This window comes from Eumetopias jubatus, unplaced genomic scaffold, assembly GCF_037043125.1.
Source record: "Eumetopias jubatus isolate StellerSeaLion01/CBP00866 unplaced genomic scaffold, mEumJub1_p1.0 scaffold_7, whole genome shotgun sequence".
NCBI lineage: Eukaryota > Metazoa > Chordata > Mammalia > Carnivora > Otariidae > Eumetopias > Eumetopias jubatus.
Window position 1 is genome coordinate 50531190 of NW_028274813.1, and position 23290 is coordinate 50554479.

A 23290-nucleotide genomic window follows, 5' to 3' on the forward strand; every position below is an offset into this window, starting at 1 on the left:
TTAGGGATCGTCACTTAGTCTGGATTCTTTAGTAAATGCGATACACTGAGATTCTGGGATAATAAGGTATTTCAATCTAGAGTCCTGCAAACACTCAACGAGCCTAGGATTCCATAAATAAGAGTGCCCCCCCCAAAAAAAGAGGACAGTGCCAATTCGCAGGTGAAGTGCTATTTGCAGAACACGAGCAGCTAAAATCTGGAAGTGCCTCATAGACAATACACATCGTGAGCTGCCATCGGAGAGTTGCAGTTTACTATCCCTTTAAGCTGCTGTGCTGTACTATGCAGTAATTATTTACTTTTAAAAGACAGATCTTCAGAAACTTAAGACAATTTCTACCCCCCACCCTCCCTACACAAATGACTAGTGAACGCCATTCTCTTCAGAAATGCCACACACTGAGTTTTACTTCTAAAATGATACTTAATTCCATCCATGACAGTGGCATTTCATAAAGAAGGGGTCCTCAACAGTATGTGAGGCATCCATCGGGACCCTCTCAACATTCTTGGTTCCTCCTATCTTGGAAACCCAGAGGGTAAGCACTAGGTCACACCCTATAAAGATAATATACATAATCATTTAGTTGAGTTAAAGGACCTTGGTGGAAACAATGGGGACTATTCATTTTCTAGTGCTTGGAGTTCCCTCCCCACAGCAGAAGTAGGAGGGACAGAGGGAAATGCAGTATATTATGCTAATCTATTATGGGAACAGATAAATGAATACTATGCTCCAGATTCTCTCCATAGCAATTACTTTTGTTACACATGTATAAATGCACGTTTTAGCTATTTTAATCACTTCCTTATCCATATGCTGTTTGAATAGTGAAGAATATATTCAAGAAAGTGAATTGCACGCAGGAAGCACTAATTACTGTGGTTATAAAAACAAACCACAAACTACAACTATATTCCCTATCAAAATTTGGTTAAGTATTTCTACTCGCTCCTGTGTAAATTAAAGATGCCTCGAATTTTCTAATCCTTTTGTAAGTATGAATTTCTTAACCCCAATATCAGAGCTAGCTAGCTCTGCCCCAATGAGAGTCTGTCTTTCACAAAAGAGAAAAGATTTTCAAAGCAGCTAACTTTAGTTTGAGACGTTGTATATTAAATAAACTAAGCTCTGAACTCCCATCTCCCCTAGAGAGGAGAGACACTTCATTGCCACGATGACATTTCCATTTAAAAGGACGGAAATGGGGGAAGAAACGAAGCCACTTGCAAGTGCTGTGGCCTGTTCTGCCCTCTAGTCAAGCGGAACGGGTCCCGGAAGACCTTGGGCGACGGAGAAGAGATAGTGTGCTGTAGTTACCCTGGTCTAGGGTGGTAGCCGGCCCTTCCGCGTGCAAGCGCAAACGGCGGCATCAGGCATAATAACGGTGGTCGGCCGCCGCGGAGCTCCCAGAGAGTCCGGGGAGGGCCTCGGCGGGGAAAGCTGGAGGCCGGATGCCGCCGGCCTCGCGGAGCCTCTCGCCGCTGTCCATACTGATGAGCTCCTCGGCTGACACAAGCAGGCAGAGCGAAGGCGGAGAAGGGGAGGCAGAGGAGGCGCGGAGGCAGGCGGCTGAGCTGCGCACCCGGCTTTGACGTCGCCCAGCTGCGGCTAGCAGCTCGCGCTCTCAGCACGTAGCGCACAACGTGACCACACACAGCCTACCCCTCTGGCAGCCAGGCAGCCCGTCCGCCCGCTCTCGGCTTCGCCCTCCTCCTCCACCTCCTCCTCTCGCCTCCGCGGCGCGCACCCCCGCGCACACCCAGGGATTCCGGCGGGCGTCGAGCCCTGGGCGCTCCGCCGCTCGGCCCGGCACCTCTGCCGCAGCTGGGGCCCGACCGGCGGCCACGCAGCCGGGTGTCCTCCTCAGGCGGCCGCTCCCGCGTTCACCTCTGGATGCCAGCACTACGTTAGCCCAGGCGGGGAACCCCTTCAGCGGCTCCCTGCTCTAAACTCCCGCCTGTCCCGACCGCCCCCACCCCTCCACCTGGCGGGGGCGGCGCGGAAACGAAGAGGACGCGCGAGGTGCCGGTGGGCACGCGTAGACGTGTGTGCGGATCCGGTCTCTGCTTGGCATTCTCCCTCTTTCGCAAGTGGTGGTGCCTGGACTCTGCTTTCGGCTCCTGGAATTGGTGCGGCCGCCCGGAGCCCCCTCTTCGCTGGCAGGGCGCTAAAGGCTATTTTGGAGAACGGTGGTGGTGGTGGTGGTGGTGGCGGCGGCGGCGGCGGCGGCGGCTGAGGCTGGTGCCCGAGAGAGCTCCAGACGCACACTCTGCTCCTCGTCGGTCCCTCTCCTCCTCCCCCCTCCTCCCATCCCTTCCTCCCCACCCCCGTCCCCTTAGCCCCACTCCTCCTCTTCCTCCTCCTCTTCCTCCTCTCCCCGCTCGGCGATGCGAGCCTGTATCGTGTAACAGGATTGGCGTTGCAATGGCAACTGATGGAATGGGGGAAGGCAAGACAGCAGGGCTGGGGGCTCCGGACTGCGGGCGGGCGGGCCGCTGCCGCCGCTTGACGCTGCTCCGGGGACCTTCGCGAGTTACTTTGTAAAGGCGAACCCAGGCAAGGAAGCCCCTGCTCAGTGCCCCGAGTCAGAGGCCACTTCCTGCTCCGTGGCTGCGCGCGTCAGGCTCGCACCGCTCGGCACCCCCGGCCCCTGGCCCGCGCCCGCTGGCAGCCCAGCGCGCCGCCGCCGCCGCCGTCGCTGCGGAGACTCGAGCTAGCTCCCCTGAAGAACACTTCGCCTCACGGCCCCCTTCCCAGCACGCCCCCTGCTCCTCCCCGGCGTCTGCGATTTTCCCAGGCGCCCGGTGTGAGTGCGGCGTGCGTGTGAGTGTGTGTTAGGGTACCGTGTTGTGTGTGTGTGTGTGTGTGTGTGTGTATGAGTGTGGGGTGTGCGGGGCTCCTGCGCTCCGCTCACGGCCGCTGCCGGGGAAGGACGGACGGACGGCGCTTTCTTCGGCGAGCGGTTCCCGGGTACCTCGGCTCGGCCCGGGCGCGACTGGAGCGCGCTCGGCTAGCCGCCGGCCTCCGGAAGGTCCCGCCGCGTCCCCCCTGGGCTGGATATGTTCATGTTCACGTGAAGATGGATTTAGTGTACGGTCTCGTGTGGCTGCTGACAGTCCTCCTGGAGGGGATCTCCGGCCAAGGAGTATACGGTGAGTGGAATCGCGACGCTATCGTGACCTTGTGATTCTTAGTTAAGATAGGCTGGCGAGCGAAAATGCACGACTCGCACCGTTCCGGGGCCCCTCCCGGCGTGGTATTTGATTTACACTTCATCACGTTATTGGGAGCGGTAAGGAGGCAGCGAGCGCGCTGCGGATTGGGCTGCGAGCCGCTCCCCCAGCGCCTCGGCTGGGGCTGGGAGTTGGGTCGAGCCGGCAACATTGCACTCTTGCGAACGAGTGGCTTTGCACTTGATTTATCTCCTCTGGGGAGCGGAGCTCTAGCAGTCTTTGATTTAATAATGATTTGGCTCCTTGCATTGCCGCTGTGTCGGTGCCGCGGTTTCCCCTGAAGGGAAGCTTCGAATGTGACCCCAGTGAGCTTCCCATCCGTCTCCGTCTCCCGCCTCCTCCTTCTCTCCACCTTTTCCTTTTTTTTTTTTTTTTGTGAATGTCTCTGTGACTTGATTTTCCGGCTCAGGAAGTGGGGTGACAGTTGAGTTGCGTCCTGCACCAGCGTTGCCATGAATACTGACTTGGGGAGGGGAAAATAGCAGGCAAGATTCCCGGTGCCAGACACAATTAAGGGACATGCTTATGTGAATGGATGAGCAAATGCATGAATGAACGGATGGCGAAGTCCGCGCGTCTCGGCTCCGGGGCAGGACACCGGCTCGCTGCAACAGGAACACAACCTCAGTTCTCTGGAAAACCCAGTCTGGGCGGGTTGGGACCGAGAGAAGGGCGAGCTTGTTAATTTGGAGATTTTTAAGTCCTCAAGAGCAGTCCCAGGTTCCTTTGCCTGTCAGCAGTTGGCACCCTTGGCTTCCGGAATGAAAGATACACTCACACACACACCCAGGCCCTGTGTGAAATGTGCGTCTTTTCCTGGGACAAGCAGGCAGTGCCACAAAGGGAACATAACTTTTGTGATCTCAAAGGTATGGTAGGGAGGTTAGGAGAACAGCTCTTGAGAGTACAGCAGGCCAAGACTCCCCCACAAGTCCCCTAGGGTCCATGTGTGCTGGAAATCAACCTCCTGCCTTTGGTATCTATCGCTTTGGGGGTTTGGACCCCAGCACTGCAGTGCTAGGTCAATGGCTGTCCTGGGGCAAAGGGCATGAGTGTTTGTGGAAATGTCAGAGCTCTCCCTGCAGACCCTAGAACTTACTGCAAGAGGGTGTGGGTGCAGGGGGACCTTGAATACTCAAACTCTCTGGGAATGTGGAGTGTGACCTGGGCAGCTGCTTGGGAAAGGATGTGGGAGATCTGAAGGGAGCCTTTACTGTCTCCACTGTGTTCTTCCTGGGCTGAGCAGTGGGTGGGGGTGGTCCGGAGGGTGTCTGGAGTGGGGCGCTCCATCTGCCACTCCCCTTTCCTGTCTTCCTAGTTCCCTTTTTGGCATGGGCCAGGAAAATTTCACTTTCTCCCACTTATACACATTTTAATTTCCTGTCCCTACCCAACCCCTCTTTCCCAAATGAAAGAGAACTTGCCTGATGGTGGTCGTGGTGGTGGTGGTGGTATGTGTGTATAAGAGAGATGTTGAGACTCCAGGTGGATCTTATTGCTTGGCTGACAGCAGGAGGTGGGGCATTGAGGAAGGCAGGAATTCATTTACTGCTCTTTTGACTTCTGCTGGACTCTGATATCCCTGAGCATCTGAGAGTGGCTACGATTCTAGGGATGGAGGAATGCTGGAGATTGAGCCTTTTCGAGGAGCTATTCTTTAGTGTGGGGGAGTCTGGATTCCTTTTATCCCATGTCTAAGTCTTTTCTCTTCCATTTGTTCTGACCATCCCAGCTAAAAGGATTAAAAAAAAAAAAAAAACACGAACTGTGTGTGTGTGTGTGTGTGTGTGTGTGTGTGTGTGTAGGAGATAATGAGAAGTTAGAAAGATTGGGGGACAGAACTTGCTAGAACTGTCTGGATTAGAAAGGCATGGTACCAGTTTCCTGTCACTTTTTGTCATTCAGATTATTGTCCTGGCAAGTTTCATGTTGGGCAGGGGAAAAGGGTAAGATCTAGGAGTGGAGATAAGTAGAAAACATTTGCATTGAGATAATGTCCATGTTGCTTAACAACAAAGGGGGAGGCAGTTCTGCTACTGAACTGATCATTGTGATGAAAGTGGTGGCTTTTTTTTTCTCTGTTTTCTTTTAATATTGATGTGGATATTAGGCATTGGAGTAGAATGGGTTTTGTGTGAAAATTAATCAGCATCCCTGGTCTTTATAAATGCCACAGCTATTAGGTGGGTGAACAAATATATTTATGTGTTACTTTTTAAATATGTCTTAGCACAAGTTAGGTTCTCACAGTGGGAACCTCTAACCTTCAGCATCAGCGTCACCTGGAAACTTGTTAGAAATGCAAATTTTCAACCCTCCCCCCCACCAGACTTTCTAAATCAGAAATTCTCAGTGTGGGACCCAGCAATGACTGCGAGGCTTGCTGAAGTCTGAGAACCACCAGTATGAACTTCAAATTCCATTGCTTTGACTTTGTAAATCATGACCTTTCTTAATCTAAAGTAGTTTGAATTTTATTTGTGAAAGTGTTTGTAGTGAAGAGAACAGTTTATTTTTATTTAGGTATAAAATATTGATCAATTGTGAAAAGGACATAGAAGAGTTAGTGTAAGGTTATAGATGTGTTTTGAACATTTTACATGAAGAGCCTTGAAAATAATAAATAAATAAATAAAACAGGGCAATTATAAACAGAGTTTAAAGACCTACATAGGAACTTTGCTACCATAAAAATCTGTATCCCTTTATCCCTTTGTATTTGCTAATGTAAAACCATTCATGTCACACACAAAGTATTATTTCTTAATATTGTCTTCTGGAAGCCAGGTTAAAGAAAAAGTAAAAATTATATGTAATTCAAGCAAAATTATATCATTGTAGCCTCAAATTAACTTCATGGTTTAGTAATTCAATTTCTTTTTTTTTTTTTTTTGTAACAGAATATTTGTTTTAAGGCACAGATGATAATTGTTTTGAGTTACTGTAATCTTTCTCTTGTGCTCAGCTTGGCACCATGTGCAGTACTTATGTGTAAAAGTTTATGCTATAGACCTACGAATTTATTGTCATTTATCTAGGGACATTGCTTAGCAAACTAACTGCACAATGGCTGAGATTTGCATATATGTGACGTTTGGGTAACGGAGATTATCCTCCAATTTATGCCTGTCTACCCTACCCTCCACCAATAATTCTGATGTCATTTTTAGAAAGGCACTTAAAAACTGACATTTTTCCTGTTTATTTCTTAAATACTCTGTATCAGAAATGGCATTACAGTGATATAAATTGTTTGAAAACACTTCTGAAAGGAAGATTGCAGAAAAAGAATTCTTTGTAATAGAGCAGCATCAGAAAATTTGATGTGGACTTCCTAAAACAACTGTTAACTATTTTGATGGATAATAGTCATTTGGAGATATCTGTATTTGTGTAGTTTTTGAAGTCCATTTTTCTTGAGTTATAGATTCTACTTTCTTGACTTTTAGAAAGTTATTTGCATTGAGAATTTTTCCTCAGAATACTCTTGGGATTTTAGTGTTTTGTTTTAATTTTAATTTTACTTACACTGAAAACCAAAGTCATTAAATGAACAATGAAATGGTATCCATTTTTGGCATTATTTTGTTGGACTTGCCTTGTATTAGGTTTAGGATAACTGATTAAACATAGCATCAAGGGTCATGATAAACCTTAGCTATGTGTATACTTAACTGAAATACCTAGAGTCAAGTGATCTAAAGCATTTTCCTAGTTTTAAAAGTTTTCTTTGTAAGTTATTCTGCATCATAAATTGGGCTGTTTAACTATGTTTTCTTTTCTTTTTGTTTTAAAGATTTTATATATTTAGCAGAGTGGGGAGAGGAGCCGAGGGAGAGAGGTGAGAGAGAGAGAATCTGAGGTAGACTTTGTGCTGAGCTCGGAGCGGGACATGAGGCTCTATCTCATGACCCTGAGATCCTGACCTGAGTCGAAATCAAGAGTCAGATGCTTAACCTACTGAGCCACCCAGGCACTCCCAAACTGTGTTTCTAGAGATCCTGTTGGTAAGGCATCGTATTGAGAATCGTATCTCCCATAAACTTCTCAGTTGTTTTGCTAAAAAAGAAAAAAATAGCTCTGTTGCTACACACTGTATTTTTACTTCTGACCCATCATGCCCTTAATTTCCAGGGAGGCTCATGAAAGATTATAAATGCATTAGCACAAGACAAATCTACAAATGAAAAACAAAAGTCTAAGTCTGAGTAGTTTTTAATGGGAGCTAAATCAGCCAATGACTAGGTATCCTGAAATGGTTAATGCACCCTTTATAAATAGCTCCCAGGATGTGCTGGAAGCAATAAATAGATAAGTTTATCCAACATACTGTATTCACTCAATTCCAGTAATATGAATTAATATATAATTTAGGAATGACACCCCAGGCAGTAGCTGTATAGAAAAGAGTTGGTGGAATTGAGAATCAGGGAATAAGGGGAAAGGAAGGGTCTGGAAGTTATTTCAGACAGTGGGTTGAATCTGAATGGACAGATTTACCCAAAGGATAAGGTTGCTCTGGAATGTCTGTTGACCATTACATCCAGTCCCAGGATATTGCCATCCTCATGGCAGAGTTATCCCAAGTGCATTGAATTGTGATTTTTGTCCAGTTTGAGTGTGGAGAGACCCTGTTATATCATATACTGCTTTTGACTGAACACATATTTAGGGTGTCAGCCTGGGAAGCCCGGGAAGAGAGGGGGATATGACTTTAATAAGTGTTGCTGAAAAAAAAAATCAATCTAAAGCTCTACCACGTATAGTCAGCTCTTTTTTGTCTTCCCATTCCTCACCCCACTGTCTCTACATGCTCATACACATTCACAGACTACTATTGTCACATCAGCACCTTGGCCACCATCATGAGGAAAAGTGAGCTGTCCTTTGTTATCGGGATTATTTTTGTCCATTCAGAGTCATCCTTGTGGCCATGTTACTGAGAATTCGCATGCAAAATGGGCAGATTATTTTATATGGTATTACTTGCTCATGTCTTATAAATCCCTAGAAAAGTCCTTAAGTGGGCTATTAAGTATTTTAGACTGGGCAGGTTGTACATCAAGCCTAAGGAATCATTTTCTAGAGAATACGTCAGAAAGGATTCCAGGGTTCAGATAATTAAGAATCAGAGGTAAACATTTAGAGGTGAAGTACTGGTGAATAGATGTCACAAAAGAAATCCAAGGAAGACATTTTTCATGATCTTGATTTCTTGGCTTGATTTTATTGTCTCTAGTTCTGACTCTTCCTATTGATACTGTAGAATTATTTTGGTTTTTGTTTTATAAGGTGAACCATCTTAAATCTTTGAGAAGCAGGGTACAAGCGAACTTTTCTGAAAAAACATGCTCTGTATTCTTTTAAAACTTACTGTTTTGATGTGATTGTGGTAGGACTCATGGAGATGGGACTTACCAGCATGAGACTTATGAGTTCGGTTTATGTCTTTTTAAGACAGTGTTAGGAACTGTGGTCCTGGGTTGCTTTCCAGCTGTAGAGGTGATTCGTCATTCACATTATTTGGCCTGGTGCTCGTGCTTTGGGAAGAGACTTGAAAGAGTTGATTTTAAGCCTTGTAACCTACAAAGGCAAAGGCAAATAGCAAATATAACCACCTGGTCCTGGTATTGAGGCTGGTGCTCTTTAGCAGCTGCAGTGAACTAAGGGTATGTGCTATCAGGTCTGAGCTAAATTGGAGCATGTCTTATGCTCCTTTTTGGCTATTTTGGAAAGACAAGAAAAGTATTACATTGAGTGCATTTCAAGTATGAATAGGGTGAACATTTTCAGCTTCGTTGTAATTGCTGTTCACTGAACAGTACCACAAATGAAATTTCATTTCTTTGTCTCAGTGAGTGTCAGTGTAAATATACTACTTACAGCAGACTGAAGAAATGATTGCATTCATAGAAAACTGTATCCTGTTTTTATTTTCAAATCCAATTAATAAATTTTGGGCCTATGCAATCATAAAAGTTCTAAGTGAGAAGAGACTTTAAGATGTCATTGAATCTTCCCACTAATTTAAGATACGATACGACAGTCAAATGGTGGTTGTATGTTGCTGTGAGATTTCTTTAGAGTCCCTCACGCTCCATTATTGGGGCATGCACTTATTTTCCATTTTATACAATACAGTTCCATTTCTTTCTTAACTCTACCACCTTGTACTGATCCCAGTTAAGCTCTTTGTATTATTAGTTTCTTACTACTTTTCCAAGATAGTATGCCTTTTCTAATCTTGGTTTTAAAACACTTTATTTCCTTTTCTGTTGATATCATTGGTTGAATTCAATAAGAAGATGATTTTCACTTCATCATCCAAATCGTGCATTCCTTGCTGGTTTATAATCACAGAAATGGATTTCAAATATTAGGAACATGTTTTTGGTCTATTACACATTTAACTATAAATATATTAATTAAATACATATTATTAGGTAGGAGCAAGGGAACTGGAAATTATGATGTAACTTATTCTTTTTGTCTTTTACTGTGCTACCTCCATAACTTTTCATAAAAATAAGAGACATCAGTTTCTTACTGTTCCCACTCAAAGCTATACTAAAGATTGCTGTGTGCTTGACAGATGGGGTCAACCATGTGACATGTTACCATATCTACAAGCAGCATATTTTTTGTCTTATTTTGTGCAATGAGAATGGGAGGGATAAAAATAATTGAATGATTCTGTGGAAAGGGAAACATGTCTTTCTGAAAGAGGAAAGGTTGGTTCATAGCCAGGCCTCCCAGAGTCCTAAAGGACAGCACAAAAGCCAGCTGAGAGCTCAAAGAGGTAAGTAGAAAATAGGATGTCAGCCTGAAAATGCTGTTAGAAAACTGTATCTGCCCTTTAAGTAATGGTGAAAGCAAAATCATTTTTTTCTAAAGTAATCAGAACTTCTGTTCAAACAGAAGAAATAAAATGCTTGCTATTTGACAGAAGAATGTCCAGGGTGATTTTTCTGATCTGAAAGGGAAAGATGAGGAACTCTTAAATAGAGCCTGCAGTCCCTGTGGACCAGATTATCCTGCCTGCTAATTAATTGTATGACTCAGGTACATAAGGAGAGAGAGTCACAGATTAAGCATCAGGGCATTCTATTTGTTATTCTGAGTAGACCTGGATACTGAGTCCATACCTTGCCTCAGGTAGATTTCCTCCTGAAGAGGAGGAGGCTCCTGTGTGTATCCTGAAAAGGATAGAAAATCTGAGGAAGGTATGCAACTTCTCAGAGACTATGGCCAGTGGGAATTCTGCACAGATTATGGGCAGATGTCAGGTAAGTTCTGGAAATTCAGTCAACATATTAATGTGTAACTGCTGTGGATAACACATATAGCTGTGTAGAGATAAAGCTAAATGGAAAACAAAGTAAGAGTATGAGAAATATATGTTTGTTCCTAAACAAGAGAGCAATTACAGTGGGTGTCATGGTTTGAGGAAACTTGAAAAAGCTGATACGTGGTAAGTTGAGCCTTGAAAGTGGGTTGGCATAATACAGGTAACAAAGAAGAAAGGACACTGGTACAGCATGGATCCCAGCTGGAGGAATGGTGGTGCAGAAAGAAAAATAACTCTAGAATGTATATCTAAGAAAGCCTAAACTATTTCTCCAAAGTATGCCCCAACTAGAAAGATGTTATCTGTCATTTAACCTCTCCCATCCCCCACAAAAGTCTGTAAGTATGGAAAATAAATTCCATTGTGTGATACTCTAGAACTTGCTCAGACATTTGGTCCACTAGGATTTGGGGTTTATTCAGTTTGAAGCCGATTGCCTGCTCATTAGAAGATAAGACAGTTGTGTTTGAAGTTCCTGGGGAATACTGAGCCCTTCCCAATTCTAGGCAACCACAGGAAGCTTTGAACCTACACAGCAGCTCTTCTTGGAGTTAAAGTCAAAAGACTTTTCACAGCCTTTTTTAAAGTGCTTACTACTTAGAAGCAGTGGACTGTGGGTCCAGAATGACTTGAAATATCATGTTGATTTTTACAAATGTATAGCCTGGGAGATGAATGCATTGCCTTTATGAAAAGAGAGGTATGTGCTTTCATTATTGTTTTTTATCCTTGTGCAAAGCAGCACAAATGTGGTAGAAAACTGTGTCAGCTTGGGCTTGCTTCTTGTTCAGCTGTTGCTTTACTGGGTGACCATAGACAAAAATCTTAATTTTCTATTCATTAGTTTCCACATCTAGTAAACTCTTAGAAAAGAGAGCTGTTACTTAAAGGAAGGCAAGAATAAAAATGTATGGTTGCTTTTTTATACCTGGGATAGAGGGAAAGTACATGGAAAGTGTTCCCCATCTTCTTAAGAAAGTATACTCAGGTGCTCTAGCAATTGGACCTCATAACAGGACGGCCATTTGGTTCTTAGAACAGCATAAGGGGCTAGAGGGTAACAGAGAGCAAGTAATTTTTTCTGGAAAAAATACTCCAGTGTGTCAGCCTAGCAGAAAATAAGTAGTATATTTTAAAACAGTATATCTAATATTAACCTGTGCATGCAAATGCTACTTGATACTGCATCCTGTATGCACATGTAGCTGATATTGCTCCTCAGGCTAATCTCCTTCTCTCAATCTGCATAAACCTGGAATTTCTCCTTCTGCTCCTTACTGGGGGGGGGGTGGCAGTGAGAAGCTCCTATCCCCCCTCATTTAAGAGCTCCACTCAATATTAGTGTAACCTAAGCTTTATGAGTTTATTTACATATGTGTATTCAAATGTATATATAAATTTTGCTTTTGTATCAAGGAGCAAGAATATTCCTAATGTCCTGTCATTTTGAGACTAATTGAAAATTAGCAGTCTATAAATGTAAACTAGGAAAAAAGTAGGAATTATTTGTAAAACTATAAATATTTGATAGTGTATGAATAAAAACAGGGAAAATGAGAGTAAATTATAAAATGAGGCTATCACATATTTATTGTGTAGCATCTAATTTTGATCCAGAAGTGACCAAAACTGCTGCTTCTCACCTACTCAACTAATCATTTAAAAAAAAAAAAATCTTTAGCATTAACTGAAAAGGCTAGAATCTTTTCAACATTAAACTGTTACAGCTACATATATAAGAAAACATTTTTCTACATAATGCATTTTAATTATACTTGGCAAACCCTGTGTTTCTGAGGCTGATATGTAGTTCACGTCAATAATCCCTGTTCATATAACTAGACAGGAAAATTAATTAGGCTAGTCATTTGAGCGCCAGGATATTGGTTAGATATTTTTTGGGAACATTGGTCAGGTATCTCTGTAACAAAACCAAAAGGCATATTTTCTCAGGACTTTAAATAGACAATAAAATTATTAGTTGAGAATAATTTTCCCTCTTATGTGGAATGAACAATACTGGCTTTGTGAAGGAAGTCACTATCAGCGAATACATACAGTAGATTCTGTAGTGTGCAGAGATTTAACTGATGTGTAGTTATGTGTAGTTTTGGCATTGTCAGTCTTACTTCAGTATTTCAGAATTAGTGAAGTTCTTATCAACAGGCGGTATAGTTAATATTTTTATCCTGCTTTTGAACTTGCTCCTTGTTTTTCATGGTTATTCTACACTGTTATTGTGATTCTCCCCTTATTCTTTTATTCACTTATATATATCATCTGGTGCATTGTTCATACTGGACTATTCCACCTGTCCCCTTTCCTTGTACAGAGCTGCTATATGAATTTTAAAGTTTTCAGTCTTACTTCACAATTAATCAAAGCTCAGTCTTTGGCTCATTTGTTCTTACTTTATCATGCATAGATTGATCTATGTATAATTGCATAGGAGATACAACTCTCTTCCATTATGACCATTCTCTGCAATATTGTAAGCTACATGATGACATCATCACTGCAAAGACTGGGGTTTGGAAATTTCCCATTCTTTACCTAAGATAAGAATATCTCCCAATGGGCTGCAGCCTTTTTATTCAGAGGCTACTTATTCTCTGATTATTTCCTGTGCTTCACTGCAAACATCCCTCCAGTTGCAGCAGCTGGGGTTGAAAGTGGCCTTCTTTCTGCTCACTGTGATTTTGTAATTTTACTGTTGAACTCTATTCTAATTATATGTGATTTGGGTTACCATTTCCAAAAGCATGTAAGTTTTTAGTTTTCTGTCATCATTAAAAACTCACTTGTTAATGCCTCAGATCTATAAGCTTACTTATGCAAAGAAGTACTTTGGAAACTTTATGCTTAACCACCTCTCCAGTTTCAGAGAATGGCTAAAGAATCCTATCTATCAATCTGTGTCCTATCTAGATATAAATAGATATACACACACTACAAATATATATTTATATGCAGAGTATATGTGTATATGCTCTAAAAATATATTCACATATATTAACTGTATTTAAGTATGTGTGTATGTGTGAGTGTGTTTGTATATTCATAGAGTGGATGTCCTGGGTTAGTAGCTACACTTTAGATTAACCAGGAGGAATTGGGTGGCTTTCCAGCTTCCCTTGCAAAGGTGACGCTGATTCAGTGTTGACAACAGGGCATGCAATCTCTTACCTAACTTTCATTTTGTTTTTAAATATCCTTTTGTGATACTTTCATGTTCTTATTGTTCACCAGTTTACCATATTACCTCTAGAAGCTCACATTAATTCTCTTTCCTTCTATTTTTTGCAACTGATAGAAGAGCAGTGTTTCTTAGCTGCATAACAACACTACACATGCAGTTTATTTTATTTCCAATACAGTGATGAATACACTTCAAGCCCAGTGTTACTGGTGTACTGAGAAGACCATCCCTCTTGTCTGTTAGCCAGTTGTTTATAGTAGGTCTTTTCCCCTTTTTCTAGTGAGCTTTTAGAGCATCAGACATACCTGTATTCAAATGAGGATAGTAAAATTTGTCCATAAACTAAATTTAAGTAACTTGGATTATCTGCCTTCTTTCTCCTTCTATTATTGAAAAATAATAAAAAATAGGATATAGTAATTTTTTCATAGAATAATTGCCACTTATTAAGTGCGTACTGTTGCCACACCTTGTACTAGGAGTTTTATATATGTTGTGCTATACTCCAGTCTTTGAGATGGATGAGAAATTAAATAAGCATCGGATAGTTACTGGTGGCTAAATTTGGAATTAGATATGAAGTACATGTAAAAATAAGTATTTGTATACTTGTGTGTATCACTAAGTTACATTCATGTATGTATGTGTTTATAACTTACTATGATTAAAACATGCAAGTTAGCTAGCTCATTTTGTTCCATGCATGAAACTTATCTCAAACAGTATATATTTGAAATGCAAATTGGATGATAAATTCTAGCTTTTTGCCTGAGAAAAATATATAGGTAGCTAATGTCAGCATTTTATATCATACAGTTTTCTTTCTTAGAAAAGAAGGTTAGAATTTATAATTTGGATTTTTTTTCCCCTTTCTTTTTAGAACTGAAATGCCCATACTGAGGGCTCTCTTTGGCATAATTTATTTTTGGACTGATAGGATATTTTAAGCTTATTCATAATTAGTGACCTGTAAAAATGAAGACATGACTCTACTAGATATTCTGCAGAAGTAGTTCTTTTCTTCCATGTAAAATAGTAGGCATGTGCTTATAAAAAATAACCACTGTCAAGTGTACTACTTTATTTTATCCCCAGGCTGATTAACAATCACTGGCCTTGGTAAGATTGATAGTTAAATGTCATATTTGGCCTGATTTTGCCTTGAGTTCCCTCAGGGTATTGGTTGGGCATTTTTCGCGCTGAGTTAATTGAGGGGACTATATCAGCGGGTTCCTTTTCTTGAAAATCTTGTTGTGCTCAAGAGGACAGTTGATTGCAAGCTCTGTCCTTCTCTTAGCTGCCAGTTCCTCAAACCTCAAAGCTTACACATTAGTGCAGTTTTGTGATTTGTTTTAGGCTTTTAGCTACAGCATTTGCTGCCATAAAAGCCATTTTTTTCCTATGGTTTTTGAATGCAGTGATTGTGTCATATAGTATAACCCTGTACCATTCTGGCTATTGTGTGATTGATACAGAAACTGCTTCGATAGGAAACCATTTCAAGAGAGAACAGGAAAGGTATTATATTCGGCTGTAGTGCCATGCATTTCTAAGCAGCTGATGTTTTCTTTAACCGATAATCACCCCCTAAATTTTCAGAGGCAATGGAGCCTTGGGAACTTTAACTCTTAATTCAGTCTGGCTGCAAAGAGCAATGCCCTGAAGTTCATTATACGTTCACATTTTGTTAATTCATTAATTCTTTCTGGAGTATGACTGTGTTGCTTTTGTTGTATTTTCAAGTCAAACCTTTTAAGAACATGGAGAAACATTAATTTAGTGAATTTTTCTGTAAACAGTGACTTCTTCATACCTGAGCCAGATGCTTGAAACTCTTGAGATAATACGACGTTTTGCACACTGAAAATTATGATAATATTGTCAAATGGAGTGGGCCATCATGTGTTTTGTAACCTTTTTTTTTTTTAAGTTTCTTTGTTTTGTTTGTTTGTTTTTAAGTAAACTCTACCCACAACATGGGGCTTGAACTCACAACTCTGAAATCAAAGTCGCATGCTCTAACACACCCCATGTATTTTATGATCTAAGAATCTCAAATTAAACTGTAAGCCTCTGTAAAGGAATAGAGTCAAAGATGAGTCAAATCAAAGTTCAAAAGAGTATAATCATAGATTTTATGTTTTTACTACCTCACACATTTAACAGTATATTTGGGAGTACTTAACAGAAGATAGTACACCCTGTTTTTGTCTTTCTCCACTTCAAATTTTTGTGTTTTGTGATCCTTTAGATACATACTTTATTTTGGATGAAGGTGGCTAGTATCTTAATGAATGAGGTATAAAATTATATACCTAAGATTTAAGTGCTTCTATATGTTACAGTTTATCATTTATTTTAATACTATATAATATTAACAATAATCATTCAGATGAAAGTCTAAAAAAGCTGGGATAAAGATTCTTAAACAAAATAAAGGCTGAGATAACTTGTGAATCTGAAAATGCCATTTAAATATCTTTAGTTGTGAGAAAAGCTAACGTCTAGATGTTTTCAAAGATTATTCTAAGATTGCTCTAAGAATATTTTCTGGTGGCTTAACTGTTGACTGCTTCTCATTCATTGTACATAGCTGTCATCCTCCCAACAATTAACATGGCATTGCAGAGGTTTGCTCATTATTAATGAAAGATTCAGCATTTCTATAGATGGGAAGTTATTGATAAAGCAAATAAATGAAAACCGTTAAAGCAAACTTCCGACATACTACTGTGTGCTGCTCTGGGGGCTTAGATTTCAGATAGCATGGGGAGGAACTGGTATAGCCTGGTCATAGTATTGGCCTAGAAATAGGCAGAATGCACTGGAATAGATTCATTGTTCTTACAGGAGATATTTGGGCCAAGGTCATGGGAACCAGTAGGACGGATCCAGGCAGGATGAGGTGTCTACATGTCAGAGTTTGGCTTCCCTAGGAAATGAACAGAGAGGAAAACTTACATGCACATGGTTCATTAGGGAGTACTCTTGGGAACAACAGCTATAAGGGAGGGAGGGAGCATAGATTGAATAGAGGGAGAAGTTGAACTATCATTCAGTTGCAACAGAGCCCTAAGCTGAGCTGATGGGTACTCTGAAGTTGGGATGGACCTTCAGAGGTGTCCCAGATAGAGGAAACGTCCTTTGTACCCAGTTTTCTACTAGTCGTTGGATGTTCGCTGCCTCTGGGTGAGGTGGCTCCCTTTGGTTGAAGGCAAATCCTGGGAGGAACTCAACTGGAAGCAATCATCAGGTAATACTCTCAGAAGCTGGGAGAATGGGCGTTTTCATGTAGAAGGGATTCTGAATGATGCATCACATTTTCTAGATGTCACTCTTTATGGTGTTTGGTTGCTTATGAGAGTTCATCCTATTGGGGAACTGTCCTCTAGAAGCAAGTTTCTTTTCTTAAGGAAACATAAGAAAAAAGTTAGTGTAATCAACTTCAGCCCGTGCTGCTGTGCCGGATCTCAGAACCACTCCTGACATTCATCACCCTCTTTTCTACCACCCCTTTTAGAACCCCTGCCCCCCTGCCCCCCCCCCCCCCCCCCGCCACCAGCTAGCAGCTCTGAAGTGACCAGGAAGGGCCTGGGATCCTGGTCACGATGCACATCTCAGGCTGTTTCTACAGATACTGCATTAGTCATTTTGCTTTCAGAATCAGTAGGGGAGCGTAAACAGATATTTAAGCAGGTCTCTGGGTACCAGATGTCATCTTCCCTCCTCACATTGTGTTACAGCAGTCTTGTCTTTTCTTAGCAATCAGCGTTAATTATCTCTGTGTGAGAGATGTCTCCTTTCTTGGCTTATTTGTCTTTAGCCCACAGTGGCTAGCTGGCAATAGTCATAGGAGTTCAAAGCTCTTGCTCTTGTCCCTGGGGGAAGTGTTCCCCCTCTGGGGACCAGGACGTCTTAGCCACATAGAATTTAGAATTACGGAGACTGAAAGCACAGTTACCCCATGTAGGTTACTAGGAATGAAGCTAAATGGGGCTCTTGGACTTGTGTATTCTGTTTACTAGGGATGCAGCTCCACATAATGGTCATTAATTTAGGTTTATACCAGATCCTGAGCATGTGGTGCTCCAGTCCGCTGAGGACATTGTCTTCAAACTGCTATATCAGCTGCTCTTTCAAAAGGCTGTTCTGTTATTCTGTCAGGCCAATAGCTTTTGAGTGGCACATGATGTAATAGAACCAGTGGATTTTATGATCATATACTCATTATTACACCTTTTTATTCTCTTTAGTGGGTCCCTTTGTTTAGTGCAATTTTATGAGGGCTCCTGTTTGGGTGGATTGCATATATTGAGAGATCTTGGATTGAGGTGCTTGCAGACACCCTTTAGGCAGTCAAGATAAACCCATACCCAGAATATATGTCAGTTCTAATCAGGATGACTCTGTTCCTTCATGTATGAACAGGATGCAATGTAGTCAATTACCACCAAAAGACTGGTTATTCTCCTTCAGGAATGGTGTATATCAGGGTCCATCTTACTGGTCAGTTGGACACTTAGCAGTGGCAGTAGCTAGATGAGCCTTGATGAAAGGGAGCCTCTGTTGCTCGGTATATGTGTATCGCCATATATTTCTCTATGGCTGCTTCCTTCTTGGCACCTATTGAACCAATACTGTGGTGACTGATGGCAAGCTGACTGATGTCAACTGGTCAAGTCATTCTGTCTATTAGGCTGTTTATTGCCTTACTCTAATTACTATTGCTCTGTAAAAAACCATCCCAACTTAGTGGTATAAAACAGCCTTTTTGTTATGTTCCTGGATTGTGTGGGCCAGGGATTCATACAAAGGACAGCCAGAATGACTTATCTTTGCCCCATAGTTTCTGGCCCCTTACCTGGGAAGACTTGAAAGCAGAGGATTACTTGACATCTGGAGACTGGAACCATCTGGACACATCACTCACATGCGAGGTAGTTGATTCTGGCTGGCAGCTGAGACCTCAGCTGGGTTGGCAGATGGAATACCTGTAAGTGACCTCTCCATATGAGCTCTCTCATAGTTTGGGCTTCATCACAAGCATGGGGGCTGAATTTTAAGAGCATGTATCTCAGGAAGGTAGAAGTGGTTTCTTGGTCTTGTCTGGGAGGTCACATACATCAATTCTATGGAACTCTGTTGTTTGAGGCAGAGACAAAGGTCCACCTAGCTTGAAAGGAAGGGAATATAGATCCTACCACTTGATAGGAATAGTGTCATGTTCACATTAGAAGAAGGATTTTTGGGATTAGAGAAACTGTTACAGGCTTCTTTAGAAAATGCAGTGTGCCACATGCCCCTTTCATGGTGGATACACGGTTGGGAGCAATAACATGCAAGACAGAGATCTGTGGACTTTATGCCCATTTGCATAGGTACATTTGCATGTCTCTTCCCCTTAGTTATTGTTGCTGATATTCTGTTATTTCTCTTTCCAGTCCTCCATCCAACCAGCCAGCCAACTTATGCACTACTGTCAAAGTGCGTGCGAGTGTGTGTGTGTATTCTCCAGCCACCTTTCTTTCCACACAAAGTGTTATGATTCCCGAAGCTCTGCCTATTGAGTGAATTTCCCTTTTTTGCTGGCTTTGAAGACATCCCTTAGTGGAGCTTCAGGGCAGGTGCAGTACCTTTTTAGTTTGTGCCACATACTGAGCCAACCCATCCGTGGAACATTATTGGACTTGGTGGTTATATGGGACTTTTCATGAAGTCATGGGTATGATTTGAGGGTAATGAGCCAGTGCTTTTTACCCAGGGTCAATGCAGTAGATGCAGGGGTCTAACTTGTGTATTCTCTGTATACTCAGGTGCTGAGTCTCAGATGGACCATTTTCACCTAATAATGGATTGCTACTGGACCTGCTTGATCATGTATGACTTAACTGACAAAATCTAGCTTATAATAATAGCCTATGGTCAGGCATTCTGCCTAAACAAGGCACAGTAGTACATCATAAACTAATTTTCAAATGATTTCTAATTCTCTATTGCAAATGGCATGGGCTTGCTCAAAAACCTTAGGTGTCTATGTTGTGATTCTCTTTCTGGGGCTCGCCATGAACTCTACATGGTGACTTCTCCCACCAAAAATACTTCTAATATCATGGAGTTTGTGGGGTCATATGGCCCAAGCTTCAGGATTTCTTCAGTGCAACTTGTTCCTTCTGTAAAGTCTTTGATTTGCCTAGCCTGTATTCCAACCAGTATCCTGTGACATATGGTAAGTAGGTGAGAGTAGTTTCTGGCAGGGATCTATCCCTCCTGAATCGAGAGTCCTGGTAGGGATTTTGCTTCCTTCTTATTGATAAGCAATGTGGGATGCAATAAGTCTTTCTTTGGAAGAGTTGCCCTTGCATTACTGAGGCCTTAGACCCCTAAAACTTTCACTGATAAGGTGTTTGTTTTCTGTCCTCTGATCACATGTGTCTTACCAAGGCCTGTAAAGAACTTGCCACATTTTGCTTGTTTGGCCCACTTAATAGAATGTTATTGATATAAGGGATTAATGTAATATTTTACACAATGTTCAGTGAGTTCAGATACTTTCCAGACTATATTATGGCAGAGGATGAAAAACTTAATAGTTTGAGTCAGCCTGGTAGTTTACTGCTGTTTGCTCTGGATTGGTTCTGGTTATCCAACTTTATGTTCCATTCCCTGTTGACCCAGCATCCACAGACTCAGTCCCAAAGTTACTCTACTGACTTTGTGGGCAGTGTTCACTAGGTCCTGTCACTCTTGTCAGCCATTGTCGCTTTCCTCCATTTGTAGGCTCAGCGTGTCCCCAGCCAGTTGTGACTTACTCCTAGTTATTGGCCTGTTAGGCAGGAGAGGACATGGTGGTAAATCCCGAGGGGGGCTTTTGTCCTCTTGCAGAGAATTGTCATCTGAATTGTCTTCAAGGAGGAAGCAGGAAGCACTAGCCTTGGACAGGAGGGGGTGTACAACTTCTGTAGGCACATAGAGTCCAGGGGAGCCTGATGATTGAGATTGCTGAGTGCAAACACGACGTTCATTTCCTGAATTTCCAGGGCTCCACATCTTCTCAATTAAGCCCTTTACTTCGATGTTGCACACTTTTCAGATGAATTCAACTGTATCCAGAGCTCTTAACCTTATAATTAAGTTCTGGACATGATCTTCAGGATTCTTTTACTCTCTTAGAAAATGAGATTGTTTTCATTTACTGACAAGGAGTCTCTCTGGTGTTCACATTTCACTTTAAACATGATGATTGTATTGGTTTTCTATTGCTGTTGTAACAAATAACCAGAAACTTAGTACTTCAAAGCAATACAGTTTTTTTTATAGATCTGTAGGTCAGAAGTCTGATATGGGTCTCACTGGGCTAAAATCAGGGCAGAGCTGTGTTGATTTCTAGAGGCTCTAAGGGAGAATCCACTTCCTTGCCTGGCCCTTATATCTTGGCTCCTAGCCTATTTTTTTCATTTCTAAAGCTAGTACTGTTGAATCTCTCTGTTCCTTTCTTCCATAGTCACATCTCCCTCTGATTGCATTGGTCTGACCCTGATAATCCAGGATATTCTGTTTTAAGGTCAGCTAATTAGCAACCTTAATTACATCTGCAACCTTAATTTCTTATTGACATGCAACCTAATATAGTCACAGTTTCTGGAAATTAGTAAGTGGACATCTTTGGGAAGAGGCAGTTTTCTGCCAAACACAGTAAAAAAAATTAATGTCAGCTTCCCATTGTCTTTCTCAAATGCATGGGTAGTTTCCAGAAATAACCATCTAATATTGTACTCCTGGTAATTAACTACTTACCCTAACCTCTCAAGTACTTGAGACATTGTACATCTTCCTCTGGTATATCATTTCAGGTCAGCTAGGTAAGACATAGATAAAATTACATGGAGCTCAGGCAATCTCCATCGTCGATCTCAGCAAATCTCAGCAAAAATCTATTGCTTCCACAGTGTTCACCTTGATAAACGAATTTTATTCTCCTGGGAAATTCGTTAACTGCTCTCTTGTTTATGTTTTTTGTGTTCTATAGAAAATGGATTTTTTATTCTAAAGGATCTTAACTGTGGCAATTTCAGTTCTTATGGTAAGATTTTTTTTTTTTTTTTTTTTTTTGGATCCATCTACGATTCTTACTGGATAGTAAGAATCTGCCAGGATAGCACTCGTTACCACCTATAGCTCCATGAATTGGTTGTTAGAAGCTAGGGACATGAAAATGGAGAGAAGATGGTCTGTCAGACAATACCTCTTTCTTCTCAGCCTGAATCTGGCTCAGACTTTGTGGTGTGGTAATTTGTTGGCCATACCTGCCAACTCTTTAGGGATTTTTGAGATCCTTATTTCTGAGATTGAGTCATAGTCCTTATTCATTTTAAATTTTTGAAAAAATTAAAAGTGATATATTTTCTTTCCACTATCAATAGTCAATTTCTGGATAAGTGTGTGTGTGTGTGTGTGTGTGTGTGTGTGTGTGTATGATGTCAGAAAGATCTTTGCAATTTTTAAAGTTATTAAAAAATTATAAGATACTATTTTCTGACACAACTTCCATTTTCCTGGTTTGCTGGTATTTGACAGGACTTGTTTTCCCTCAAGAAATAATTACATGAATTTGAAATAATTTTAATGCCATCTTTATAAACTTTACACTTACAAATCAAAGTCTAATTTTATTTAAGAACATATAAATATTATAAATGTTGAATAAATTAATATTTGAAGATAAAGGAAAATTACTCAGTAAATTTCCCACCATTGGAGTTAGTCTTCTTTATATATAATTCAAAAACATTTATATGTCATCTGATACTTTTATTGGTTGTTATGTATATATAATGAAAGTTCAGGTCTCTCTGTGAATAATTTATTATGTCAAATAAAACTCTTGTTCTCAGGAATAATAGATGAGAAGAATATTGGCCATATTTAAGTTTCCTGTAAATAACTTTCCTTATTCCAAAAGAATTTGAGATGTCCTAATAGTACTTTATAGGAAAGGAAAATAATAATACTTTCTAACAAAAAAAACCCTTTCATAGATGAAGCTTCTCTGTATCCTTAGCTACTTCTTCCTCTTCTTAATTGCAAGATATTACAGATTCTCAGAGTTCTGTCCTTGTCCCTCTTTTTTTTCTCACTCTGTACCCTGTTGCCTTAGGCATATTAAATACCATCTCTGTCTAATGACTTTCAAACTTGTACTCCATATCAGATCTTTGTTCTGGGCTCCAGACCAATATAGGTAATTGCTGCATTCACGTTTCCACTTAGATTGCTTAAAGGCATCAAAATTAATATGTCAAAAGTTGGACTCTTGATCTTTGCCTAAATCTTTTTCCTCAGCCTTCCCCTTCTCATTAAAGGTCACCTGTGTCTATACACTTGTTCATATCATCCATCTGGAAGTCATATTTTGACCTGGCCTCTCCTTTATGCCCCTGTAACCAGTCTCTCGCCTTTGTTGGAGATCAGACCTGCAAAACAGGTTTGCCACCACTCTGATCCATG

At 41.3% G+C, this 23290-nt stretch overlaps 1 protein-coding gene across 1 annotated transcript in view; it reads left to right on the forward strand.

The window, feature by feature from the left end:
* Positions 1–2881: 2881 nt before the first annotated feature.
* Positions 2882–23290, forward strand: part of MDGA2 (MAM domain containing glycosylphosphatidylinositol anchor 2) — a 793866-nt gene continuing 773457 nt past the window's right edge. Inside the window, exon 1 of the mRNA XM_028097835.2 lies at positions 2882–3158. Within this exon, the coding sequence (XP_027953636.1) occupies positions 2882–3158 (277 nt within the window). The remainder of the gene's footprint in view (positions 3159–23290) is intronic.